The 27,364-nt window shown below is 39.4% G+C and overlaps 2 protein-coding genes across 7 annotated transcripts in view; both read right to left on the bottom strand.

The window, feature by feature from the left end:
* Positions 1-421: 421 nt before the first annotated feature.
* Ndufa12 (NADH:ubiquinone oxidoreductase subunit A12) lies at positions 422-18,273 on the bottom strand. Its single transcript, XM_069990236.1, has 4 exons — positions 18,117-18,273; positions 17,296-17,378; positions 14,959-15,046; positions 422-693 (listed from the first exon to the last, which is right to left on the bottom strand). Exons 1-4 carry the CDS (start codon positions 18,200-18,202, stop codon positions 513-515), a joined length of 438 nt encoding a protein of 145 aa, XP_069846337.1. The 5' UTR covers positions 18,203-18,273; the 3' UTR covers positions 422-512.
* A 3,830-nt stretch (positions 18,274-22,103) lies between these two features.
* Positions 22,104-27,364, bottom strand: part of Nr2c1 (nuclear receptor subfamily 2 group C member 1) — a 38,510-nt gene continuing 33,249 nt past the window's right edge. For all 6 annotated transcript variants that reach the window (XM_069990347.1, XM_069990338.1, XM_069990303.1 and 3 more), the window contains 4 exons: positions 25,270-25,409; positions 24,343-24,480; positions 23,061-23,166; positions 22,104-22,613 (listed from right to left, as the gene is read on the bottom strand). In XM_069990347.1, the coding sequence (XP_069846448.1) occupies positions 22,439-22,613; positions 23,061-23,166; positions 24,343-24,480; positions 25,270-25,409 (559 nt within the window). In that variant the 3' untranslated portion in view covers positions 22,104-22,438. The remainder of the gene's footprint in view (positions 22,614-23,060; positions 23,167-24,342; positions 24,481-25,269; positions 25,410-27,364) is intronic.

The raw sequence follows: 27,364 nt of genomic DNA on the forward strand, positions 1-27,364 counted from the left end.
GTGACACACACTGCCTTTCATTCTACCTATGCACAAACAATTTTCTACCTAGACACAACAATTTTCCTGAGGGTCTTTTGCCTAAAAACCCATTTTCTGGTTAAAAACTTGGAAAGAATTCTTTGTTGTTGTTTGGAAAGAGGGAATCTTTTTAATCTTATTAACTACAATAATGCCTCTCAGCCATTGTTTCTTTCTATTCAAATTTCAAATTCCCAGGAGAAACACTCAGCTTGGATTCAGGTCTTCCCTTATGGCGATGACGGAGGATCACGATGCACAACCCGAACCACTAGGGCTGGGTGCAAGATCAGGGGAGCTCTACAGCAGACAGCCACCCTACTTCAAGTAGCCATGTCTGTGCGCTTCTATTTTGCAGTTGGTGAATGATAAAATTAGGGGCAAAAGGCACAACAAACACTGCTTGGTCAAACCATTTTAATGGTAAGCAATAAAAGTATGTTACATGAAAAGGCCCGTATTTTACACATGGAAGGTTGTTTTCATTGTCTTTATTTGTAAGGTGTGGAAGGTGGAACCCATTCATGGATCTTCTTTTTAGTGGTGGAGTAAGGAACGTACTCTTCTGGAGTGCCGCTCACGTTGAACTGGTGGTTTGTCCAAATGAATTTACGAGCAGTGGGTGGTTTTGTTGTTGGAGGGTCATCAGTCATGCAGTGGAGCCAACGATGCCTTAAAGAGGGGAGAAAGCCCAGTTATGGAGAGGCAGGACAGCACAGCAGAGGGGGCGGACTGGCTAGCTCTGCAGCTACTCTGTTGCTGGGGTTCAAATCTCATCGCCGTCACTCCCTAAACGTTCTTATGCTTTAGTGTTTCCAATTATCTGTGTTTTGTAGAGATGTTATGAAGATCAAATGAGATACTATACACAAAGCACCTACAAGAATTCCTGCATGTGGTAGGTACCCAACAAACGTCAGCCACTGCTATCATCATTATTCATTTTCATCAAACCTAAGACACCATCATTTTCAGATATATCACTTTATATATATCAAAGGAAAATACTGCCAATTATGACACACTATTGATTATAATATGGAACCTAACTGCAGATGTGAAAGTGTATTTTACAGTTGACTGAATACAAGAGGCTAGGGGCTGAATCTAGATATTTAGTATGCACAAGTTACTCTGGCTTGTGAAGTTCCAGTTTTAAATCTAAAATATGGTTCTATCGGAAAAGAGTTTTTGCATCTTCAATTCAAGTTTGAATCAAAAAACTTCAGAACATACAATTTATTGTATTAAAGAATATTAAATCAAGCTGGGAAGGTTGGTATATGCCTGTAATCTCAGCCCTTGGGAGGTTAGTAGATTAGAGAAAGTAGCATCTTGAGTTCAAAGCCAGCTTTGCAACACAGTGAGAATGTCTTGAAGAAAAAAAAACACAGCCTCAAATTCTCAAGTGTTTTGTGCTTAATAATTTAATTCAAAGGATATTGATGGAGTTGTCAGAAATCTAGCCTAAAAGCCGGATACATGGAGTAAAACAAAAAGAAACCAGTGAAGACTCTGCTAGTGACAGAGGAAGAAGAATAAAGCAGAAAGACAAACTCAGAAACTTAAGATGGGAAAAGAAGAGGAGAGAAAATTTAGATCATCCCCCAAGACTGCAAAGCTCACAGGATAGAGATGATCCTATGGAGAAAGGGAATGAGGGGGCAGTCACAGCACTGCATCTCCAAGGAAGAAAAGTGGTTAGCCAGCTGCAGAGAATAGGACAGAGGAGCAAGTAAAAGTAGAGCTAACAAAAAATGATGTTATGTAAGCCTAAAAAGATGTGCTAGCAGTAACTGATAGATAGAGCTAAGTAAATGGCTTATATCTGTTTAAAACCCCAAAGATACAGCTACAGTTGCATCATGATCAGTTAATACAATGAAGAAGCCGGTACAAACTGGGGCTTGGTGTGTGCCTCTTGTCCTCTAAAGGGAACAGAAATGAGCCAAAGTGACTTGAACAAATAAGCCAGGACTCTTCCGAGTGGTGAGTTTTGAGAGCTGGCCGCCAGGAGACAAACTCTAATAACCACTAAGAGAGGGATGAGCTGCCAAAAGGAAGGCAGTCACTCACATGTACCTGGGGGCTTTCTGTGAGCTTAAGGCACAGCAGAAATATTTGACTGTTGCCTTGTTGAGTCAGTTTAAGTCACTCAAGAAAACTTGTATTCAAATAATTGCAGTCAAACTCCTGCAGGCTAAAATGAGATTGAAGAACCAAAGCTTGCTTATGCCTATTTGGTTATTTAAGAGAGGAACTGAAGAGCTTATAGCTTATGGAGAAAAAGGAAATGTTTGAGTAAATGTTCATTTCTATCACAATACATAAATCTGAACATGTTTATCTGGGCCACAGTACAGGCAAGAGCCAAGTAGTAAGGAAGTACATGCTGATCTCTACTCATCATGGCAGTTTACAAACAAGTACAAGAAACAAGAAACATGTTCCTGTACTTATTATTACATAAAGGACAAAGAAATCTTTTAGATTCCTACACTAAAGTTAACTTATAAAGCAGATTTTCATCAGTCACATTTACTCCAGGTAATTAGATATGCCAGTGAGCTGAGAGCATCAGCTAGAAACTGTGTGGCTGACATTAGACCCCCTTCAATTTCAAATGATTGTTAGTATTTGAAGAAAAAAAATGTAAATTTACTTCAATGTGATATAGATAATGAAGCTGCAAATAAGGAGACTGGCAGAAAAGAATAAAGTTATAAAACACAAGAATAATTATAATGAAAATATGGCACATTCTGGAGAAAACTCAGTTCTCAAATATAGTGAAACTATCACAAAATAATTGGAAACAAACATAATAAATCACAATTACTATAATCCTATCTACTAAATCTATCCAATCTGGGATAAAATTAATTAAAACAACCAAACTGTTCATTACAAGATGGCCACCTCGAATCTTGTTAGCATGGTAACTATTACTTAATTAAATGCAATCTGAATCAAAATCCCACTGGGCTTCCTCTTCAGAGTTTGACCATATAATTCAAATGATTAGCTGGAAGTTTATCCAAGAAGAATTTGAAAACTTGTCATAGGAAGGCTAGAACTATCAGATATTAAACATTAGACAAGGATAAAAACCTGTTTCTGTAATCCTATCTATTCAGGAGGCTAAAATCTTAGGATCACAGTTTGAATCTGGCCTAGGAAGAAAGGTCAGTAAGAGTCTTATCTCCAAGTAATCACCAAAAAACTGAAAGTAGAACTATGGCTCAAGTAGCAAAGTGCTAGCCTTGAGCAAAAAACGGTTCAAGGACAGTGCTCAGGCCCTTAGTTCAAGCCCAGGACTGGCACATGCATACACACATGTGCGTACACACCACACCCACACTCTCACACCCACATCCCTGTACACAAAAGATCAAAGAAAATAAAATCCTCCAAACAGACGTAAGATAAGCTGACATTTCAAATCACTGGGAAAGAAATATGTCATAAAAAATTATTGCTAGGATGATTTTGTTGTAATACAAATCTTCAGATTTACCTTTATAAAATATACTGATACTCATATAATATGAAAGATCCCTTCTAAATTTCAAATCAAGATTAAAATCCATAAAGAATATAAAGCACATGGATTTTACGATGTAAAATATGAAACATCCATGTCCTAATACACTACAAATAAGACTAAAGGCTAAAAGAAACTGAAAATATTTGTAATAAAAAAGATTCATCTTCCATTATAAATCAGAAAGAAATACCAAACATCTAATAGAAAACAAAGCAAGACATTAAGGTATAAATTTTTTAAAAAAACTTTAAAGCTACTGCTCCACATCTACTTCCAGCTTTTTTTGATGCTTAATTGGAGATAAGAGTCTCACAGTCTTTCCTGCCTGGGCTGGCTTTGAAACGAGATTCTCAGATCTCAGCCTCCTGAGTAGCTAGGATTACGGGGTGAGCCATCAACACCTGGCATGTCTATCTTTGTACAACAAATATTTACTGAGCAACTACTATGTTCTAGTATGGTAGCTGAAAATACAAGCAAATTAAATCATATACAAAACGGGGCAGAGGGAACGCTAGAGTAGGGGAAGGAGACTGTATAAGTGAGAGGGAGCCACTGGAGCAGGTACTTGAATAAAGTGAAGATGTGAGCCATGCAAAACCTGGAGGAGCTGCTAGTACAAAGAAACCAATGCTGGCCTGTACTCACTAAATCTAAGTCAGTAGAGAATAAGACAATGCAGAGCTAGGGAGGGCTGAGATCACACAAGGCCTGCAGACAGAGTGAGCCATCACTGTGAAGAGAAGCCCTGGGACAGCTCTGGGCAGAGGTGTCACGTGATCTAACACCCATTTTAAAAGAACCACTCCAAGCTAGGGGTATAGCTCTGTGGCAAAGCATTTGTCTACCATGCAAGTTGCTCTCCAGCAGTGAAAAGAACAAAGACTAACCACATAGGAGGTAAGGTATATCACTGTGTTACAAGAATGTAATCTGATCAGTTGGGAAGTTGTTCTAGTAGTGGGGCAAGAGATACCCATGCATGGATTAACGTAGTGACCACAAGGTTAGTGTGGATTATATTCACAAAGCAAAGTGTGTGGGAAAAGAAGGGAAGGATGAGTGGACACGATCAAGGTTTACTGTATTAACATATGCAAATATCATAGCAAATCCTACAAGAACTGTTCATAATAAAGATCAGTAATAATTTTCAAAGAAAGTAAAGCAGAATTGGCTGACAGACATCAGAAGAAGGGGAGTCAGGTTTTTGTCTTGAGCAAGCAAGAATCACTTAAGGGCTTATAACATTCCTCTTGGTAGGCCTCTTACACCTTTCACTGGGCATTTGAAAAATTAAAAAAAAATCAAATTTATTACATTTATAAATGTGATTTAAAAACTTAAAGGTGCCGGTGGCTCATGCCTGTAATCCTAGCTATGCAGGAGGCTGAGATCTAAGGATCATGGTTCAAAGCCAGCCCGGGCAGGAAACTCTGTGAGACTCTTATCTCCAATAAGCCACTAGAAAACTGGAAGTGGTACTGTAGCTCAAGCGGTAGAGCACTCAACTTGAGCTGAAGAGCACAGGGATAGCGCCCAAGCTCAGAGTTCAAGCCCCATGACCAACCAAAAAAAAAAAAAAAAACTTAAGGGAATATAATTAACTAAATTTGCAAATGGACTATATTAAACATGAACAAGAGGAAATAATTGTTCTTTATTTTTACTCAATTTACTAATATTGTTCATCTTATAAAATAAACATGAAACTTTCAGAAGAACTATGTTTTAAGATTACAGCTTTACTAAATAGGGTGCTTATTTTAAGTGTAATTACTATTAACTGTTACTGAATACAAAAGCCTCTAAGACACTAAAAGACTCAAGTTAGCAAGCAGACTATTTATATGATGGGGACACGTCTGTAATGCATCAAGTGAGGAGAGGAGAAGCAATCCAATCACGTTCATATTATGTCATATCCTGAGAGGATATGACTAAGAAAATATAATCTGTTCTCACAGTGATTCCTCATAGCACACGTGTAGTCCCTGCTACTCTGGAGGCTGAAGAATCTCTTCAAGACAGCAACAAAAGGAACAAAATGTTCCTTCTCTACACAAAAGTAGACCCTCAGGGGGCTGGGAAGGTGGCTCAGTGGTAGAGTGCTTGCCTTGCATGCCTGAGGCCCTGGGTTCAATTCCTCAGCACCACATAAGCAAAAAGAAAAAAGCCGGAAGTGGCACTGTGGCTCAAGTGGTAGAGCGCTAGCCCTGAGCTGAAGAGCTGAGGGACAGCGCCCAGGCTCAGAGTTCAGGCCCCACGACTGGACCTAAAAAAAAAAAAAAAAAAAAGTAGACCCTCAGATCACTGATGAAGCAGTGAAAAGAAATGTTAGCAGTGCTTGTTTCCAAGCTTTATAAACATTGCTGATCTTTTCCCACATTAATTTTTCAGTGCTGGGGATTAAATTGAGGGCTTTGCCTGTGTTAGAAAAGCTATTTACCACTGAACCACAGTCCCAATTGTCTACATAAAGAAACAAAACAAGAAACCCCTCAGATAATGTAGATTCAATGTAGATTGCTAGATCACATGGATTCTTTTCTGTCATCTTACTCAACCTCTCAGCAATAATTAATACAGCAAGTAGTAATTGCTCTTGCCTTTCCTTCAGCCTTGCTAGCTACTTTTCACTCTTCTTTGCTGGTATGACCTCTGTACTAAACCTTAGATTCATACATCCAACTGCCTACCTGCGGCCCCGGGTTCTCATCCTCCATCCTTCCTCTGCCCTTGCCCCTTCTCACTTTCCTGTGTCAGCCAACAGCCCCAACATTTCCATCCCAACACTGATCCCAAGCGTCATCCTTGAGTCCATACAATCCCATTCTGCCACCCTATTTCTCTAGAGAAGCCTCTAAAACATATATCAACTGAAAAACAGATGATTACATGATGCTGAGCATCTTACATATATTAATCATGTAAGAGCAAAAAACAAAAACAAAAACAACAAACTCACTTATTAATCTCACCCTGACCCTAGACAAAACTATTGTCTTTCTATTATTACAAAAAACAATTTCTGTTTTAAAAACACACTGATGTTTTTAATAGGCTATATTTAAGTGTTTCTTGAGTAATTAAATACTAATTTAAATAAGAAAAGTCAACATAAAGGAAGAGTGATCAATGCTCTATGGTGAAAAGATTGTTACTTAAAAAGAACACAGGTGCCACCAAGTGGAGAAACAGTATACACAGCACAGCAAAAAATGTACTCAAGCTGTTTTCAGGTGTTTTGTTTATTTTTCCCTAAAACTTGGCTTGAAGAATCAGGTTTCTAATACTGAAAACCACAAAAGATGTATCTTTATTTCCCTTGATCTAAAACAATGGTTTTATACTGTCATACATGAAATAGTCCAAATTTTGGACTTTCAACTTGTAACCTTGTCAAGTCTTATGAAACCACTAATATTTGGTTTTTATGTCACTAATTCTATGCACAAGCTACCTAAATAAATCTTATATATTGCTGAATAGATTGGGGGGCAGGAAGAAGAAACTAGCTAACTTAAAAATAAAGCAAAAGGGCAAACAAAAGTTGTATAAAATGTTATTTATTCCCTACTTTAAAAGTTTCAGAGTATTCAATCAATTCAACTAAAATAAATTCCCAAATAAGAAATTAAAATCTGCTTTCTGATCCCACAAGAACAAAACTTAAGGAAATGAAAAAGCTGTAACAAAACAGACATTGAATTATAGTATAGCATTAGTAACTAAATAAACTCTGCAAGAACAATCATCAGTACTTCACCTAAGAGTGGGGTACTCACTAAAAATTTGTTAAATGAACAATTTTTATGTAGAATGCCATGCTAGATTCCAGACAAATTTCTCCCTCTCCCTCCCCCACCCCTTCTCTCTCTTTTGTGCCAGTCCTGGGGCTTGAACTCAGGGCCTGGGCACTGTCTCTAAGCTGTTTTGCTCAAGGTTAGTGCTCTACCACTTGAGCCACAACTCCACTTCAGCTTTTTGGTGATTAAGAGGATAAGAGTCTCAGAGACTTCCTGCCCAGGCTGGCTTCTAACTTCAATTCTCAGATCTAAGCCTCCCTGATAGCTAGGATTACACACATGGGCCATTGCTGCCCTGAAGATAGACAGGTTTCTCATTTCCAAGGTCCAGGTTGCTCCACTCCCATCCAGATACCCCCATGTAGCAGCCTCACTGGCTATTGACAGACTGAAAGAAACAAAGGCCTCCAAATGAGATAGATGATATGAACTCACAAGTGTTCTGATTTTTCCAAGATTAGGGAATAGGGAAGGTGACTAAAGATCTCTGAATTCATCAAACTCACTAATGCCTCTGAAGGGAAATCCATCCTCAGGTGAGATTATGCAGCTACTGAACAGACTCATAAGACTATCAAAGGCCACACTTGGTGCCTGATGCCTCAGAAAAAGAAGACAGCTACTCAGTGTGCCTGCTGGGCAAGTCACATATTCCTCTCACTGGGAGCCTGTGCAGTTGCTCATGCAGGTGACAGCTCATTCAACCATCCAGGAAGCTATGTTCTATAAGTCCCTAGATGACACAGCCCAAGGGAGTTGAGAACCACACCAGGCAGGTACAGGAGCTGTCTCTCATAACAACTTCACAGGCATACATGCCCACGAGGGACGTGCCAGTTCTCAGAGAGGCAGACTCACAGACAAGCCCCAACACAGCTACCTAGAAGGCTTCTGTAACTCCTCTCAGCTCACATTCAATCTGCCAATCAGAGGTCAATTTCAAGCAATACAGTTGATATCATCTTATCTCATTTCTGGAGCAACAGAGCAAGTCATTTAACTGAAGGTTATAGTCTCTTAACCTTTTTGTAGAGTTATACTATCTGTGACACGAGGTAAAATCACATCCTATCTGCCACCAACCTTTGTCCTTTCAGGCTGGCATTTGCTACTGGCTACTCACAGCCCCACTGGGAGCCTAGAAAGCACAACTAAGAACCCTGGCCAGGTCTGCTTCCCTATCCCACCCTGTCTCCGCTAGCTCTGCCATCAGTAATTCAGGTCTAAGAACTCAAACTGCTTGATGACAAACACAAAACAAATAATTTTGAAAATAAGCAAATGGTGTGGCTTTTTTTTTTTGAGCTAGGATCTCAGTATATATAGCATGTGTGAATGTTTCCATGGATGGGTCTCCACATGAAGCCTTGAAATGACTTCCATTCCAAACAACATCTCAACTGTAGCCTATGGGAGATCCCAGGCACCCAACTAGCCACTCACATTGCCCATCCATAGGAGGTGTGAGCTCATGATTATGGTTTTAATCTAAGTTTGAGATAACTTGTTCCATGGCGACAGACAACAAATACAATCCCAAACCTTGCACCCTGTGTCACTGGCATGCTAGTCCAGCTTCCATCATCTGCCCAGGCAACTAATTTCTGAGGATGAGTCTTCTGCCATGCCTATCTTGCCCTCTTTCTCTAACCTTCACAGCAACAGGAATCCAAAAGCCATGAAGTGAGGCCAAGCAGGTATCTGTGTTTGGCATAGGCAGGCACCTACCCCAGCCTTGGGGTAGGGGGGGTGTTACCAAGGAAGGGGGCAATGTGAAATAGGGTGGGTGTCCACTAAGATGCAGCATGGGAGCAGTGAGAACTTACAAATTATACAATGGTCAAGTAAGTAACTATATTAAGAAAAGAAAGATACAAATAGAGACAGGGAGAAAACTAGGATGTAGCCTGTGATGTTGAAATGGAACCCATGGTATATAGGTAGACCCCTAAAATTACTGCAGGCATACTTGGAGATGCTGTGGACTCAATACCAGAGAAGTGATGAAAAAAGGACTGCAAATACAGTGAACCAAGGAAACTGTTGCCCAGTGCACGTAAAAGAAAATTAGGCTTATACTATACTGTAGTCTAGCAAGTATGCAACAGCATGCCTTAAAAATGCATTCCTTATTAAATATATTGTCAAAAAATGGTAGCAATCACCTGAGCCTTTAGTCATAAAATCCTTTGGCTGGTGGGAGGTCTTGCCCCTGTGCTGGTTACTGCTGACTGATAGAGGTGATGTGGTCATGTCTTTCATTGTTTTCATTGCTAGTGGTTTGGACTGAGCCTAGTGCTCTACCATTGCACTACACTCACAGTCTGGCAACTTCTTAAAAGAAGATGACAATGATCCTTGCCACATGGACTGACTTATTCATGAAAGACTTCGCTGTAGAATGTGATACTGCTTGCTATAATTTTACCTCCAGTGGAACTTGTTTCAAAGTTAAGAGTTGATCTTCTCCAACCCTGACCAGCTTTATTAACTAGGCTGATGCAATACTATAAATCCTTTATTGCTGTTTCAATATTCACACAAATTCACAGGGGAATTCAATCTCTAGAGGCTACTTTCATGTGCATCGTCCTATCTATAAATGTTTTCCATGAGATTGCAGTAACTACTTATAACTCTCTTGCTAGTTATACATCTTTAGTTATCTTCTCTACTGAAACCTTGAACCACTTAAAATCATTTGTGAGGGGTGAAATCACCTTCTTCTACTTGTTCACCTCCTCTTGAGTCATATCTGAATGACATTTAGAAGGGTGAATTCTTTCCAGAAGGTTTTCAATTTCCTTTGCCCAGACTCTTCTGAGGAATCATGAGCTATGGCAGCTTTATCTTTACAAAATGTGTGTGTATTTAAAAAACATTTTTTTTGGGGGGGGATCAGTCATGGGTCTTGAACTCTGGGCCTGGGCGCTGTCCGTCAGCTTTTAGCTCAAGGCTAGCACTCTACCACTTGAGCCACAGTGCCACTTCCAGTTTTCTAGTGGTTTACTGGAGATAAGAGCCTCACGGCCTTTCCTGCACAGGCTAGCTTTGAACCGTGATTCTCAAATCTCAGCCTCTTGAATAGCTAGGATTACAGGTGTGAGCCACCGGCACCCGGCTACAAAATGTATTTTTTTTTTTTGGTCGGTTGTGGGGCCTGAACTCGGCCTGGGCGCTGTCCCTGAGCTCTTCAGCTGTAGACTAGCGCTCTACCACTTGAGCCTCAGCCCCACTTCCAGCTTTTTCTGCTTATGTGGTGCTAAGGAATCGAACCCAGGGCCTCATGCATGCAAGGCAAGCGCTCTACCACTGAGCCACCTTCCCAGCCCCCAAAATGTATTTCTTAAACAGTAAAGCTTGAAAGTCAATTATTACTTTTTAACCTAAGGTTTGCAAAAGGATGTGTTAGTAGGCATGGAAACACAATTTCATTGTACATCTCCTTGGAGCTCTTAGGTGGTCTTGTCAGTAAGCAGCAATATTATGAAAAGAATCCTTTTTTCCCCCTGAACTATTTTTAGTAACTTTGCTATAAACACATATATCGACATATAGGCTTTGTCATTCCATTTACACAGCCTAAGCAGAGAAGATTTAGCTCAACTGCTAAAGGCCCTAGGAGTTTTGGAACAGTAAATCAGCACTGATGTCAATTTAAAGTTATCGGCTGCTTTAGCCCCTAAGAGGAAAGTTGGCCTATCCTCTAATCCTCTTTACCAAGCCCTGACCTCTCCATTAGGAGACTTCTATAGCATCTCTTCTCTTAGAAGGCTGTTTCATCTCCATTGAAAGTTTGCACTTTAGTGACGCCATCTTTATCACTCACCTCAGCTAGACTTGGGTAATGTGCTGCAGCTTCTACATCAGCTGTCACTTAACATCTATGTCATGGAGACCACTTCTTTTCTTTTGTTTTAAATTTTTTTATGTTTTTTTTTTTTGTGTGTGTGAACATACTGTACAGAGGGGTTACAATTACATGGGCAAGATAATGAGTACATTTTCTATCAAGCATTGTAGCCTCCTCCTTTGTTTACCCTTCACATCCCTTCCCAGCCTCCCCCCCCCTCCCCTGCAGAGACCACTTCTTTTCTTCTCTTTTTGGCTGTACTCAGGATTGAACTCCAGGACTATGTAAATGCTCTTACCATTTGAGCCATTTCTCCAGAATGTTTTTTGCCTTTGTTTTTTTTTTTGTTGTTGGGCTTGAACTCTGGGCTTGGGCACTATCCCTGTGCTCTTCAGATTAAGGCGAGCGCTTTACCGCTTGAGCCACAATGCCCCTTTCGGTTTCTTGTGGTTTATTGGAGATAAGAGTCTCAAGGACTTTCCTACCAGGGCTGGCTTGAACCTCGATCCTCAGATCTCAGCCTCCTGAGTAGCTAGGATTACAGGCATGAGCCACCGGCACCCAGCAACCTTTGGTTATTTTTTAAGACTAAGGTCTTGCTTTATGCCCAGACCCACCTGGGCCTTCTACTTGTGCTTCTTCGTGTCACTGGAATAACAAGCATGGTCCACAGTGCCCAGAACTTGGTTGAGATGGAGTCTCCTGAATTTTTTTGCCACTTTGCCCAGCCCATGGTGCTTCCCCTGTAAAGGGGAACATTAAGTGATATGGAGTCGTGTGAATCTTTATGCCGGAAATGGCCTTAAAATGAGATATATTCTGATTTCTGTCTTCAAACAGCTAGGATTACAGGCTTGAGTTACTGTGCCTAGCAACAGTTTTTTCAACTCAAGAGATAATCTTCCCACCCCCACTCTCACCCCCATCTTTCTCTGATCCACTGGAAAGGAATAAAACCTATCAGATAAGTGGCACAAATAAACTGGATGATAAAGATCTGTGTGAGTTGTCATGTACCCTGAATAGAATTCCCAAGCTCCCCTGCTTCAAACATGGACATTCTCTTTCAAAAGACAAGGAGACATAACAATCATTCATCTGGTGGATAATAAGAAATCTCATTTCCCTTTCCTCAAATCCCTGCTCTCACTTGTAATTTGGCATTTTGAGACCAGAGAACCAAACTTTCTGTAACATGTTGAGATGAGTTTCACTAATGTTTTGCCCAGGTTGGCCCCAAACTGCAATCCTCCTGATCTCCACCTTATAAGAATCTGAAACGATAGGCATAAGCCTCCATGAAGGACCTATCATTAACTGTCTGATGCCAGTAATGAAACTGTAGCTGTGCAGGGGAATCTCTGTGCTTGTAGGAGTTACACGTAAAGTACTCAGGAGTGATGGTGTATCATTTGAGCAATTACTTTGAAATGATTCAAACACTTGTGATGTCTGAAAATCTGAGATTGTTCCATTTTCTAAAATAAAAATAAATGTAAATCAAATCATATCCTATCTTACTTTACAGTGACATCCAAAAGTTTGAGGAAAAAAAATAGGAATTAACCATAGCTGACAATATCTACCTGATCTGGGCTATGGTAATTGCTCGTATTTCATTTCTTAACGTCTTCCTCTCTCACTTGTTATGCACCACCCAAGCTGTCATATACTGCTCTTTCAGCAGACCAAGCAATACATCTCAGACATATAAGGTTTTTGCATCTATGAGTGCTGCTTAAAAGGAGTTTTCTCCCTTACAGGTCTTTCCCTTTCTTTCTTCTTTCCCCTTTCCTTTTCCCTTTCTTCCTGAAAGAATCCTTCCCTAAGCCCTGTATTAAAATATCTCCCAACCCTCCCACTACTCCATACCCCTTACAAATCCCAGCTTCACTTGATACTTGTTACATCTAATATAAAACATACATGCTTTTCTGCCTCCTCTTATGACACCTTTTTTTTTTTTTTTGGTCATGGGGCTTGAACTCTGGGCCTGGGCACTGTGCCTCTGCTCTTCAGCTTAAGGCAAGCACTCTACCACTTAAGCCACAATGTTACTTCCGGTTTTCTGGTGGTTTATTGGAGATAAGAGTCTCCCAGACTTTCCTGCCCAGGCTGGCTTTGAACCATGATCCTCAGATCTCAGCCTCCTGCGTAGCTAGGATTTTAGGCGTGAGCCACTGGTGCCTAGCTGACACCTTGTTTTATTCCCCCTTGTCTATAACAGTTCTTGGCATCAGGCAAATACTTAAAGATACGTTACTTTTGTTATTCATTACACTATGTGCAATTATACTCAGCTCTCTAAATCAACTCACCATCAGTTTTGTTCACAAATTAAAGACTCTACAGATTGAGAATTCCACAGTGAAGTGAATAGGGATGGGGAGTCAGAGAAACAGCAGCAGAGCCTGTCCAACATTTCTTCCTGCAAAGACTCATCATAACCTTTCAGCTTCCCATACAAATAAGAGTCATCAAAGGTACTCAGCCCGCAGGAGCCTCCAGTCCACAAAGAAATTCAGCTCTGTATCCTCAATTGCCCTCAGGCACCTGCTAGAGTGTGATTTATCTTCTACAGCTCTCTGCTTCTTTTCCATGTGATCTTTATGATCACACAAATGGACTTGCTGGGCTGAACAATACTTTTCATCTTTGCAGGTTTTTCCTATCATTGTATTTTTATTACTATTTATTTTGGGGGGCAAAACTGGAGTTCCATTTTAGTTCTACTAAAATAAAATGCCACAGCCCACTTAATATTTCCAGTATTCTGTTAACATTTTCTGGATCCACCAGAAAGGATCTCCAGAGTTTAACTGTTTATCAACCATATGATATTAACACAGCAATCTATAAAGCAGATATAAGAACTTGGCTTTGAAATAGTTCATACAAAATTTGGTCACATGTAAGAGCATTCAGAATTTCATCTTAAAATATGCATATAATAAACACCTTAAGTTTTTAGAAATGGGAAATTTAGGGCTCACACTTTACAGATGAAAAAACTATGGGACTTCTTAGAGTCTAAATGCCAGAGAAGATTAGAGCTACAGTTCTTTTTTCTTTTCACCCCCAGAAAAGTGATAGTGTGGCACAGTGTTTTTTCCCTAAAAGATAGTTTTCTTTAAAAGATATTTTTCCATTGTATATTCCAAATATAGAATGTGACATTGACGTGCCCCTAGGAAGAGATGCAGTTTATGATGTCTCTGGTCAAATGTAGACCAAGCTTTCTAATTGCTTAGAATATACTTCCAACGGAATACAAAAGTATTCCGTTGAGTGACTTCAAAACTAAACCAGTTAAGGTAATATGACTTCAGCCTAGCTCATTTTCTCTCAGAGCTCTCATCTGAGGGAGACCTAGGCAACACAAAGATGCTCCAACTCACAGCCCCAGCTGTGCCCCTAGCTGACAGCCAGAATTAAGTGCCAGAGGCTAAGTAAACAAATCTTCAGATGAATCTCCCAGCTGGGGAACAATCTTCAGAACAAATCTCCCAGCTGAGGCCCCAGAGAAGTGCTAAACTATCCTTATTTTGTCCTGTCTGAATTCCTGATCCACAAAAACTTTGAAAATAATTGTTTTAGGTCACTAAGTTAGTTAATATGGGGATTCTTCCAGAAGTGCATCACTAATTGCCTTGTAAATAGCTAATAGATATTTGTATCATGAAATAAATATTGCTAAGCCAATGAAATAAAGTATTAACTTGTCTTACCATTCTGGAGGTACCATGCTTCCATCTACATCCCAGAATGTGTTTTTGCCATTCATTTCAGTAGTATACATAACCCATCGATGGCGACCTGGATGGAAAGATGTGAGTAAAAAACCAAAAACCTTTTTGAAGCGGAGATACATTGTAATGAAGAAGACAACCTTTTTGTTAGAAGACACCTAAGAGGAATGTTTACGGAGTGTAACATCCTGGGAATAAGACACAATACAAGCTCCAGTAAGAATGTGGTAGGCTTTATCAGGAGCCTGTCTGTCACCACCACAGCATCTGTGAACCAGGGATTGAAACAACTCACTGCTGTGGGTGAGGCTCAGATGTTTTCAAAAGAAGAGAATCCTGGTCTCTCCTTCAGCTCCTTGCAGAGGAGGGTAGTGATATTCAGGAAAAGAAGTATTCCTCGAGAGACCAGAGCAAATACGTACTTAAAGCAATCACATTTGAATTTTCTAGTTTTTTGGTTTTTTTTTATAAATGAAAACTCCTGATGCCTTTGGAGTTTTAAGAACTATATAAAATAAACATTAGTCTGCAGGCAGGAATACATTATATCATCAAATGAGTAAGACTGCTTCTTCTTTAACAAATTTCTGTGGAATAGTTGGGGGGATCTAGCCACTCTTTACAAGAACCAGTTTCTACTGTGTTAAATTGGACAAAGGCCTGGACAAATTGGATGAGACTTAGTTTATCTATTACAAGCAAATGACTGTATTTACATCTCAGGGCTGCTGTGTGAAGTGTCACACACATAACACCTGTGTGCTGAAGCATTAGGAAAGTAAGTGCACAATAAACAGTAATGCCTTTTTCACTCTCCCCAATGCCCCTCTCCCTCAAACAGAAAATAATTAGTTCATTCCTAGAATGGATCTTAGACCAATAAAGACTAGGTAATCTACAGTTCCCTGGACAGGCCCACACAACAAAGAGCTATCTAGCCCAGTGTTAATGGCATTAAGGCTTTAGTCCCATTTTAGATGATAAAGACTGAGGCTTTGAAAAGTTATATTACCTAGGTCACAGAGTTCTAAAGTGCAGGGACAGATGCTGAATCTTCCCATTATCTGATTCTACTTCTAAGGTTCTGTGTTTCCTTCTTTTTTTTTTTTTTTGGGGGGGGGGGTCTGGTCGTGGGGCCTGAACTCTGGGCCTGGGCACTGTCCCTCAGCTCTTCAGCTCAAGGCTAGCGCTCTACCACTTGAGCCACAGCACCACTTCCAGCTTTTTTCTTTTTGCTTATGTGGTGCTGAGGAATCGAACCCAGGGCCTCATGCATGCAAGGCAAGCGCTCTACCACTGAGCCACCTTCCCAGCCCCTGTGTTTCGTTCTTAAACTTGATCATATTTCTCCTTTGAGGATATTAAACATCAGCCTGTAACAACACAGCTGTGTAGGTTTACATCATTCTTTACAGCATCAAAATATTCTAAAAAGTGTTCAGAATCATCAGGACCAATGGATGTACATCCATATTGCTTTCAGAATTCACTACTAAGATGCTGCTGCCAATGAGTCTTTGTTTTGCAAGAATATTTGTAGTATGGATTCTTAGAAGTGGAAGTGGTGAGACAAAGAATATAGGCAATGTGAAATTTAACATATATTACTAAATTGTCCTGCGAGGCTGGCACTAACCTGTGTATTCCAATGGCTCTCCTCACATTGGAATTTGTCAGATTGAAAAATACCTCAAAAATTCATATATAGGAACAAGATACTTAAAAAAAAAGTTGTCAAGGGGCTGGGAAGGTGGCTCAGTGGTAGAGTGCTTGCCTTGCATGCATGAGGTCCTGGGTTCGATTCCTCAGCACCACATACACAGAAAAAGCTGGAAGTGGGTGCTATGGTTCAAGTGGTAGAGTGCTAGCCTTGAGCTAAAGAGCTCAGAACAGTGCCTAGGCCCAGAGTTCAAGCTCCACGACCAGCAAAAAAAAAAAAAAAAAGTCAGTTCTGTAATTCCAAGTGGGCATGAGTTTCAAAATTGCACTTGCAGCCCAATGTTTAGGATACCTATGAGATTTTTTTCCCCCTCTTCTTTTTTTTTTTTTTTTTTTTGAAACTAGGTCTCATTAGGTAGCTTAGGCTGGCCTTGAACCCTCCATTCCATCCTTCCTATAATCTCTCCTGAATCCTGGGATTACAGGCCTTCACCAACCTAGCATTTTCCATATTAACCACTTAAGTTGTTTTCCAGTGAAGTATCTTATTTCTACTTTCCCACTGAGTTTTTCATACCTTTCCAAGTGTTTTGTAGAAAATAGAGCCAAATATCCCACTCTCACTCTAGTTATACATACCAAAAATACTGCACTCACCGAAAAACTGCTTGTTATCCTCATAGTACTTGTTTCCATACTTGTCTTCCCCCACTAAAGTACCAACCTTGACATCATTTGTCCTGTACATGCCCAAAAAAGAAAAGACATTTTAGATGGATTTGTTGTTGAAATTATAAACAGTAATAAACTGAAAATACCCATGTACAGACACAAACTACAAAGATGAGGAGACTCTGAGAATGGTCACTAGGTCGCCCATTTCTAGCTCCTGCCAAGCAGCTACGAATCAGCTTTCAGGCGAAGAGTTCCAGAATCCGTAAAACAGGACTATTTATTTTTATCTACTATCCCATTATTCACAGGCTCTAGAGCTAACACCTTCAGGAAGCCCGAGCGTTTTCATCTTCCTAAAAGGTCTTGAACATCTCCGGTTCATCCCGGGTCTCCTGCTGGTTTCCCACGTCCCGTCGGAAGGTCAGGCCCAACGCGGACCATGTCCTCCGCCCTCGGCGGTGACCGAAGGCCGAGACCGAAGGCCAGCGCGGGAGAAACTTCGCCAAGGTCACCAAGTGAACGAATGTCGGCAGCGCTCGCTACGTTCCAGGCGCAGGCGCGCGGCCGCCCTCCCCTCCCCTCGGTGAGGTGTCGCCTCGGGGTCACACAGCTCCATCTCCACGGTCTGCGCGGGTGCAGACCCGGACACCTCGAGGTCAGTTTAAGTCCCAGGACTGCAGGGATCCGGCCGGCTGTCCTTGACAAAGCTGAGGGCTCTCCAAAGTGGTCCAAGCCCGAGCCCCTTTCCAAGCCACCAAGCCGGCCTCGCCACACGGACCGAAAGCGCAGGTCTGCAGGCTCACCTTAAGAAAGCCCGTAGGTACCCGAAGAGGCCGCCGTGGCCGCGATACTGCCCTAATCCGCGCCTCAGGACCTCCACCAGCTCCATGTTTTCCTGCAGGCCCCGCCTTCCGGGGACGCCAGGAAAACACCACCGGGCGCTTCCTCCCGGGGCGACAGGAGAAAGGTTCCCACGCAGCGCTGGCTGAGGGGGTGGGCCCGCGCGTGCGCAGATGCGAAGCTCGCTGCGGAGTTGGGCGGGGTCTCGGGGGTGGGGAGCAGAGGGAGGAGTTTGGGCCTCTCAAATCAGGTTCTGTGGGTTTCCAAAGCAAAGGCGTCGTAGGTTTTCGTTTTCAGAGGTTGCATTTGGAAGACAGACTCGCAGAAAGCCCAGATGAGCTTCCTCTGTGGTTAGAAATTTCAGTCTCCTTGGCCTATCGCTCAGGTGGCACCCTATCCGTTGAACCGCGTCGCCTGGCGGGCTCTCCCTCCCCCCAACCCCGCCCTGTTATTTTGGAGGTGGAGTCTCAGTGACTTCTTGGGGTCCGCAGAGTGGCTAGGGTATCAGTACGATATCAGATGTGAGCCACTGGTACCGGTTCATAACCATTTTTAAGGGTACAGTAGTGTTAATTACACGCTCTAATTAACATCTCTAGAATTTATTCATCTTACAAAAGGAAAACTCCATATCCATAAAACAGTCTCCCCCCCCTCCTCCCCCAAGTCCACATTGCTTTTTATTTGTTTGGTTACTTTAGATATCTTTGTAAGTACGATCATGCACTGTCTTTTTATGACTGGCTTATTTTAGTTAGCATACTTCCATGTCCACTCATAGTATATGGCAGGATCTTCTTTTTAAGCGCTGAAGAGTTTTCCATTTTATGTATATAACTTTGTTCATGTATATGTTTGTTTTGGAGACAGAAAAAGGCCAGCCCAGGATAGCCTCAAACTTCCTGCCTCTGCCTCTCCAGTCCTGTGATTACAGGTGTGTACCATTCTTAGCTACAACGTCCTTTTCTGTATCCATTCATTTGTCCATGGTCATTTAGGTTGTTTTTTTTTTTTTTGTCGGTTGTGGGGCCTGAACTCTGGGCCTGGGCACTGTCCCTCAGTTCTTGAGCTCAAAGCTAGCACTCTACCACTTGAGCCACAGTGCCACTTCCAGCTTTTTCTGCTTATGTGGTGCTGAGGAATCGAACCTAGGGGCTCATGCATACAAGGCAAGCACTCTACCACTGAGCCATCTTCCCAGCTCCATGTTTCTACTTCTTTTTTTTTTTTTGCCAGTCATGGTGCCTGAACTCTGGCCTGGGCGCTGTCCCTCAGCTCTTCAGCTCAAGGCTAGTGCTCTACCACTTGAGCCACAGTGCCACTTCCAGCTTTTCCTGCTTATGTGGTGCTGAGGAATCGAACCCAGGGCCTCATGCATGCAAGGCAAGCACTCTACCACTGAGCCACCTTCCCAGCCCCATGTTTCTACTTCTTGAGTATGGCGAATAATGCTGTAGCGAACAGGGTTGTATAAGTATCTGAGATTCTGTTTCTCATTCTTTTGAATATATACTCAGAAGCTAGATTATTGAGTCATGATAATTTTACTTTTAATTTTTAAAGGTACTTACCTATTGAGGGGGAAAATGGAGGAAAGCAAAGATAGGGTGACATTGTTTAAAAACTAAATGTACTCATTACCTAACTTATGAAATGGTAACCTCTCTATATAACACCTTAATAATAAAAATAAAATCCTATACATACATATGTAAAAAATGCTTCCCTATTGTTTTTCATAGTGGCTATAACTACTTCAGCCATGAGATTAGTTTAAATCTCTTGAGGCTTTTCAGGGAGTGATATTTATCAAGATGCACTGTATTCATAAAATGCTTTGTTGAATGGCAACTCCTTTGAGCACTCCTGAAAGACTATGTATGTCTATGTATGTGTGTGTGCATATATATATATATATATATATATATGCACACACACATACATAGACATATATATAAATGAAAGCATCCACTTGGCTTTGTTAACTGTTGCTGTTTGCTGTTGGGACTCAGCCATGAGACTATGAGGAGCAAAACAGAGGGACTATATGTACATGCTCTGGCTTGTTCTACTTGATATTCCAGAAAATAGCAACTATTAACATCTAGACACATCTGAGTGATCCCCAAAATGTACTTTGCAATAAAATCTTTATATGTGTGTTAAAAAAAATCAACAAATGGATGTAACAAAACAATTCATCATGAAATCTGAACATTACTTAACAAGCCTGCTTATAACATTAGTGGACTCTAAAACGCTACAGGCTGATGCTCACAATAGCAATATGGGAGCCCTCCTCCTCAGCAGACCCTACTCTGACGGTAGCAAAGACAACTGTCCTGTCAAGCTCTAAATATTCAAGAGCACAGAAGTGTTAAACACCCTTATTTGCCCCCCTAATAAACTGGTGAAATCATGCTGTTTGGATACTTTCAGGCTTGCTTCTTTTAGTACTGGATAGGATCTCTACTACAGTTTATATATCCATTCTCCTGTCAATGAGGTTTCAGACTGGTGTTTTGTTTTTATTCTCGTACAATGCTGATGTGAATTTTTTTTCCCTCTTTGGTGATGGGATTAATGAATGCTAAGCACGCGTTCTTACCACTGAGCTACTACATTCTCTGCCTCATGACATAAAGGATAGACAAACATTGCTTTGAATAAATAAGACATTGAAATAAAAAGTATTAGCAGTATACAAAAACTTGTAATTCAAGTTGCTTTTAATATAGTTTTAAAAACAATTCCATATGTAACTACAAATTTAATCAGGGAAAAAATATCCAAAAGTCTCTTAATTAACCATTAATACATTGCTTTCTTTTTTTTAAAGTCCTTGGCTTACTCTCTTGTATTTATAAAGTTTTAAACTACTGATTTTTCCACTTCAGCATTTTATGTTTAATGCACATTTTTCCCAGCTGATAATTATAAAGCTGTTGAAAACAAAACATGATTTCAGTAGGGAGAAGTTTCCTTTAATAAGTTGGTAAAGATTACAAGATAATATTTTTAAACTTTTCATTACTATTAAGTTAGTTATTAGTAAATTTCACCCCTACCCCCAAGTTCAGCTTCTTATCTGTTGTAAAAATCTTCATAACAAAAATGTACTTTGACTGCAGTAAAATCTTCTATTTGGTTTTTTTTAAAAATCAAACAATAGATGTACTTAAATAATTCATCATGACAGTAAGAGATCTGCCTGTGGTGACATGTGAAATGGCATGTGTGGAGTGTACCAATCCAGCTGTAGTGGCAGTGACAGGCTTTGCTGATCATCACACTAGTGGAACAGCAGAACCTCTGCTTCCTAGTGAAAAGCTTCAAAATAATGGATGAATCCATTTTGAAAACAAAGATAGCTATGATACACCCACTACTTTAAAAATCATTGAGTTTTTCTAATCTAACGGATATTGGCTAAACCCCAGGAAAAAGCCAAGACTTTGTACCACAGGTCAAAGAGGAGGGTGAGGTGGGTGCTTTTTGTGGAATGGAAGAACAATTTTAATACCTATCTTAAAATGTTGAAAACATTTTGGGCTCAGTCTCTAATATGTTTAAAACAGAAATAAACCAAAAATGGGTTAACCAAGAACCTCATTCTCAAAACCACATATATAGAAAGTGCTTGTAACTAATATCATACAACACTAAAAATCAATGACCTAGGTCTCATTGCCAGCAATGAGAGTGATATATGCTAAAGGATGTCTTGATATTTACAAAAGCCAAAAATATATATTCAATTATTATTATTTCCTATAGTTCTAACATTATCATTATACCACTGAGCATAAAATGGTAATAAAATACCTTCAACCTGGTAATAAAAACAATTACATTTGGAAGAGTAAAAGGGAAGTTCATCCCTAGGGACATTCGACTACTAAGTGTACTAGTTCATAAGGATATTACATATGAATAGAACACAATTCAGGAAAAAAGCCAGACAATTTATTTTATAAAATAAAACAAAATGAGAGATCGTAGTTTAGATGGTAAAGAAATGACTTTCTGGTGTCATCTTCACCACATACAGAAACACAGTATTTTTTTTACTCATTTGTACAAGACAGAAAGGAAACCTAATTCTCTCTGCCTACCCAGTCGTGTCAAACATTCTTTCTCAGGAAGCTCAAGTAAAAATACCTTGGATTTTGGTTACTTTTAAAAGTCACAATTTCCAGATGGCCTGGAAGCAATGAGTTCGATTTGGTGTGGTCTTGTATTCCAAGAAGGAACAGTAAGTTTATAGCAACTGCCATGACAACTTTCAAGTGCTGTGACCAATGATTTGAGAGTTGTAATCTGCAGGCTCCATTTTTAAAATATGTGGGATGACACTGTCAATTCTTACATTCCCAATCAGACCTTTGAAAAAAAGTTCTTCCGTGATAGTAGCATTCATCAGTCTCAGAGCTGGCAATCTGAGAAGCAATCGGGATAGCCTAAAAAAAGAAAAAAAAAGGAAATACAACTTGTAGATCAAAAAGATTTGGTAGAAATACCACAAACAAAACAAAACAAAACAACAACAACAAAACCAAAAATTACATTCTCAAGCCATAGGATGCCTACTGATCACCTGGATACGAATGCAATCTGAAATTCTAGAAGAAAGCTTGCTCTTAACTGCTACCCTGTGCTGCCTCCCCTAAGCGTGAGGACTGTGGAACTAAACTAGTAGGCTATGAGTGAACACATATATTTAGGAATGACTTACCAACTTATTCCTTATTTTAAGAACAAGCTACATACAAACTATACTATTGCTTTGAAAGCATTAACTATTTCAAATTTCAAAGGTCAAGGTTGACTCTTAGACTGGAAAATAATAGATTTGTTGAAAGATCTTTTAAATAAATTGAATCAAATAGTAGTGAACTTATAGATACCTGTATGTGTCATCTGGATATGTTCTGGTTATGTAGTCCTGAAATTCCACATAAGCCTTTTCCTGAAACTTCTCAATCTGTTCCATGTTTACTAGGCCTGGATGGTCTGAAACATTAAAGAATATCTTGTTACAATTGTTAAAACAGGGATACAGGAGGACCCATCGCAACAATGAGATGTAGAAGTCCTTATGTCGAAAAACGAACTTTACAACTTTGGTGGTGGTGGGGGAACAGGGGCGGGGGGGGGGGGGAGAGGATACGAAGGGATGGGAAGGGGAAACAAAGCAGGAGGCTACATTGCTTGACAAGAAATGTGCTCATTATCTTACCCATGTAATTGTAACCCCCTCTGTACAGTATTTTCACAATAAAAATATATTAAAAAAAAAATCTTGTTACCCAAGTTCTTTTTTTTTTTTTGCCGGGGGGGGGGGGTTCCAATCGTGGGGCCTGAACTCTGGGCCTGGGCACTGTCCCTCAGCTCTTCAGCTCAAGGCTAGTGCTCTACCATTTGAGCCACAGCACCACTTCCGGCTTTTTTCTTTTTGGTTATGTGGTGCTGAGGAATTGAACCCAGGGCCTCAGGCATGCAAGGCAAGCGTTCTACCACTGAGCCATCTTCCCAGCCCCATTGTTACCCAAGTTCTGAATGCTCATTTACTAGACACTAAAAATAGAGATGGAGAGGTACAAATCAGTGATTGGTATATAATAAATAGAATAAAAGAACAATGTGTTATATGGTAGCTTTTGTGACTGAACTATTTATCTTTCTACCTCTCCATCTCTACTATATGCAGTCATAATAGTCAATGTACACATGTGAAAATGGAACCAAGTTAATGAGGGGATTGGTGGAGTTGGGAGACATGAGGAGAAACATGGAAGGGATGACATTGATCAAGATCCATTGTGCTCATAAACTGACAGGTTGAATTAGAATCCTTTTGTATAATTACTTAAAAATAATTGTTTAAAATATTCCATTATATGTACATATTATATTTTTTATTCATGAACATTTGGGTTGTTTCTGTTTTATGACTTTTACAAATATTCATGTTCACATTTTTAATATGGATATTTTCATTTCTCTTTAAAAGACAGGAATAAAACTGTTGGGTCACATTTTAAACATGTTTACATTTAACATTTTGAAGAACTACTGAACTTCTTTCCAAGGCACTGTGCCATTTTACATTCCTGTCAACAATGTATGACGATTATCTTCTGCACTCTTGAATGTTGCACTTTAATTGAGAAGCAAATGTTTCTATACCTGGGCTGAAGAGTACAATTGCCTTCAGGTAGGCATATTCATATCCATCAATGCAGAGTTTAACCATGCTATTACAAAATTCTTGTAGTTTGAAGATGTGCTCCATCAATAATTTTCTCCTTTCTGGTGACATTTTATCTTTAAAATACAAACAAATGCTTTTAGTTTTCATCTAAAATGTATGATTGTTTTCACCCACACTATTTCCTTCTCATTAGTTTCCAATTTCGAATATAACTGACCTACACATTCAGAATATCTGCAATTATAAACAAAAACCATCTTCAGATATTGTTCATCCAAAAAAGTCCTAAACAGTATAAAAAATTCAAATGGGATGTTTGAGAACATCTAGCCAATGAAAGTACAAGACACTCAGATTTTGGTAATAGGATTTATATTTATATAAATATAAAAAAATGAGCAAAATTCTTTCTTTTCCAAAGTTAACATTCTATTGTAATATATAACATATGACACATATATATAATATATACTTATATATTAAGTAACAGTTAACAAAGTCCAAGTTTTTAAATAAATATTTTAGTTTATTGAAAAAGTGCACGTATAAAAGACAGCCATTAGTGTTTAGTTAACCATAGCTTCCCTGAGGGTAGGCTGTATAACACACGATAGATATAGAAGGGATTACTCAGAACTGCAAGTTCTTCTGTGGAGATAATGTCTCTACAGAAGGAGATAGACAAGGTAGTGCATACCTGTCATTCTAGCAACTAATGGAAGTTTAAAGTGGGCAGACTAATCCAGGTGTGAGCCAGGGCAGGCAAACACTATCAAAAATAACCACCACAAAAAAGAGATGGAGCTGTAACTCAGAATATCTAACTTTCACCCTAACATTTTTTAAAAAGCTGATGGCTTCTCCTACACCCTGGGGAGGGTATCTGGTAAAATGATTTTTACCTTGTTGAAGACTACTGTGAAGACAATTGACAAATGTTGCCAGGATAGTTGCGACATTCATCACTTGCCAGCACTGGGCAAGACCAAGAGTAAAAAGTTCATTCCAATAAGCTTTTACGAGAGATATGCTGTTTTCTTGACTAATGAAAACAAAAACAAAAGCATACATAAAATATTATTAAAATGATCTTTACATCTGATCCATGCACTTAAATATTCAACTAAAATTACTCTAGAAAGACTAATTGAACATGGACTTGACCAGTCTTGTCTTTTATATAGATGACAACAATTTATGAAGGCCTAGAAACTTAAATAGTTAGCTTATTATGAACCTACCAGCCAACTTGTATGTTTGTTTGTTTATTTGTGGTTGTGGGGCTTGAACTCTGGGCCTGGGTGCTATTCCTCAGCTCTTCAGCTCAAGGCTAGTGCTCTACCACTTGAGCCACAGCGCCACTTCCCAACTTTATTTTATTAAAAAAGTTACAACTTTTATCTTCCATTTTACAGAAATAACAAAGATTTTTAAAAGCCAAAAACATATACTTAAAATCTTCCTTGAGTTTTCTTTTGCTTTAAAGAGAGTAAATACTTTTTTTTTAACAAAAAAAAATGGGTGATTAGAGCTATTTAATAGTAAGCAACCAATTTGGTAGCATAAATGGTTCATTCTATATTTTGGAAAAGACATTAATATTCTTATAAAAGAGATGTGCAAGGTTTACTATTATGAATAATAACTAAAAGAAGAGCAAAAGTCCTTTCCTTAATTTCTGAATAGAATCTTAGCAGCCAAGATTGTTCTTAGAACAAGAAACATATTTAAAACAAAAGTCAAAATTCTGTTATAAAATCACATAGCTATTTGAAATTAGGTCTCAGGTTGCATCACTGTAGAAAATCTTCAGATACTATATGACTTGTTTCCTGCTTAAAATTATCAGAAATGCATGTTTTTACTTATATGTGATGGTCAAAAAAGTTAACCTAAATGAAGTAGAAAGTAGAATAGCATTCTCATGGTCAGGGACGGATATGGAGGAGGGTTAGAGAGAAAAATGGAAGGATGGAGAATGGAATCAGGGCTGCAGCTGCACAGGAGAAATTTCTAATGATCTATACAGTAGGACAAGTATGGTAGACAATAAGAGCTGGGTATTTCAAAATATACAATGAGAGTATTTTGAACTTTCTCAACCCAAAGAAATGATACATATCTGTCTTTATCTAAGACCACATCTGTCTTTATCTAAGACCACCAATATCTATATGCTTCCCAAGAAATGGAGCTCCAATGGATTCACCATATTTAGCTAAGTATGTTTTACAAACATTTGTGGCAAAAACTAAGCATCAGAAGTACAAATATTAATTTCATGTATTGTCTACGTGTTAATTTCATGTGGTATTTTGGTAACAATGATTTCTAGTTTAAAATACTGATTTTTTAAAAATGTACTAGGAAGTACTAAAAAATCTATAACAGTTCTAGATAGAGAGCTGTCTGGCACTTTTTACTCATATACTGTTTTGTAGAATGGGAACTTGTTTGTACAATTACTTAAAGATAATAAAAAAAACAGTACTAGATATTTTCTTTAAAGAATCAGCCAATCTATATTTTTGTAGTTGGCATGATCAAAAATACCATTTGTGAAATAAAATAAAATATAAAAAAAATACCATTTGTGATTCTATAGAAGAACATCAGAAAAGTGACATAAGGAGTGTTCCATTGAAGTAAAGTGAAATCAGGAGTTTTTTTTCCTGATCTCTCAAAGGAAAAAAAAAAAATGTATGTTTCTAAGGTGATAGGTATCAATTATCCTTTTTTGTTGTTGTTGGTGGTGGTGTTGCTAGTCTTGGAGCTTGAACTCAGGGCCTGGATGCTGTCGCAGAGGTTTTTTTGTTTTTTTTAACGAAGGGCTAGAGCTCTACCACTTGAGCCACAGCTCCATTTCTGGCTTTTTTTCCTTGGCAGTTAATTAGAGATAAGAGCTCTCATGGACTTTTGTGCCTGGCCTGGCTTTGAACTGCAATCCTCCTGAGTAGCTAGGATTACAAGTATGAGCCACTGGTGCCCAGCATGGCT

The sequence above is a fragment of the Dipodomys merriami genome, unplaced genomic scaffold (genome assembly GCF_024711535.1).
Source record: "Dipodomys merriami isolate MVZ:Mamm:240054 unplaced genomic scaffold, mDipMer1.0.p SCAF_10, whole genome shotgun sequence".
NCBI classification, from domain to species: domain Eukaryota; kingdom Metazoa; phylum Chordata; class Mammalia; order Rodentia; family Heteromyidae; genus Dipodomys; species Dipodomys merriami.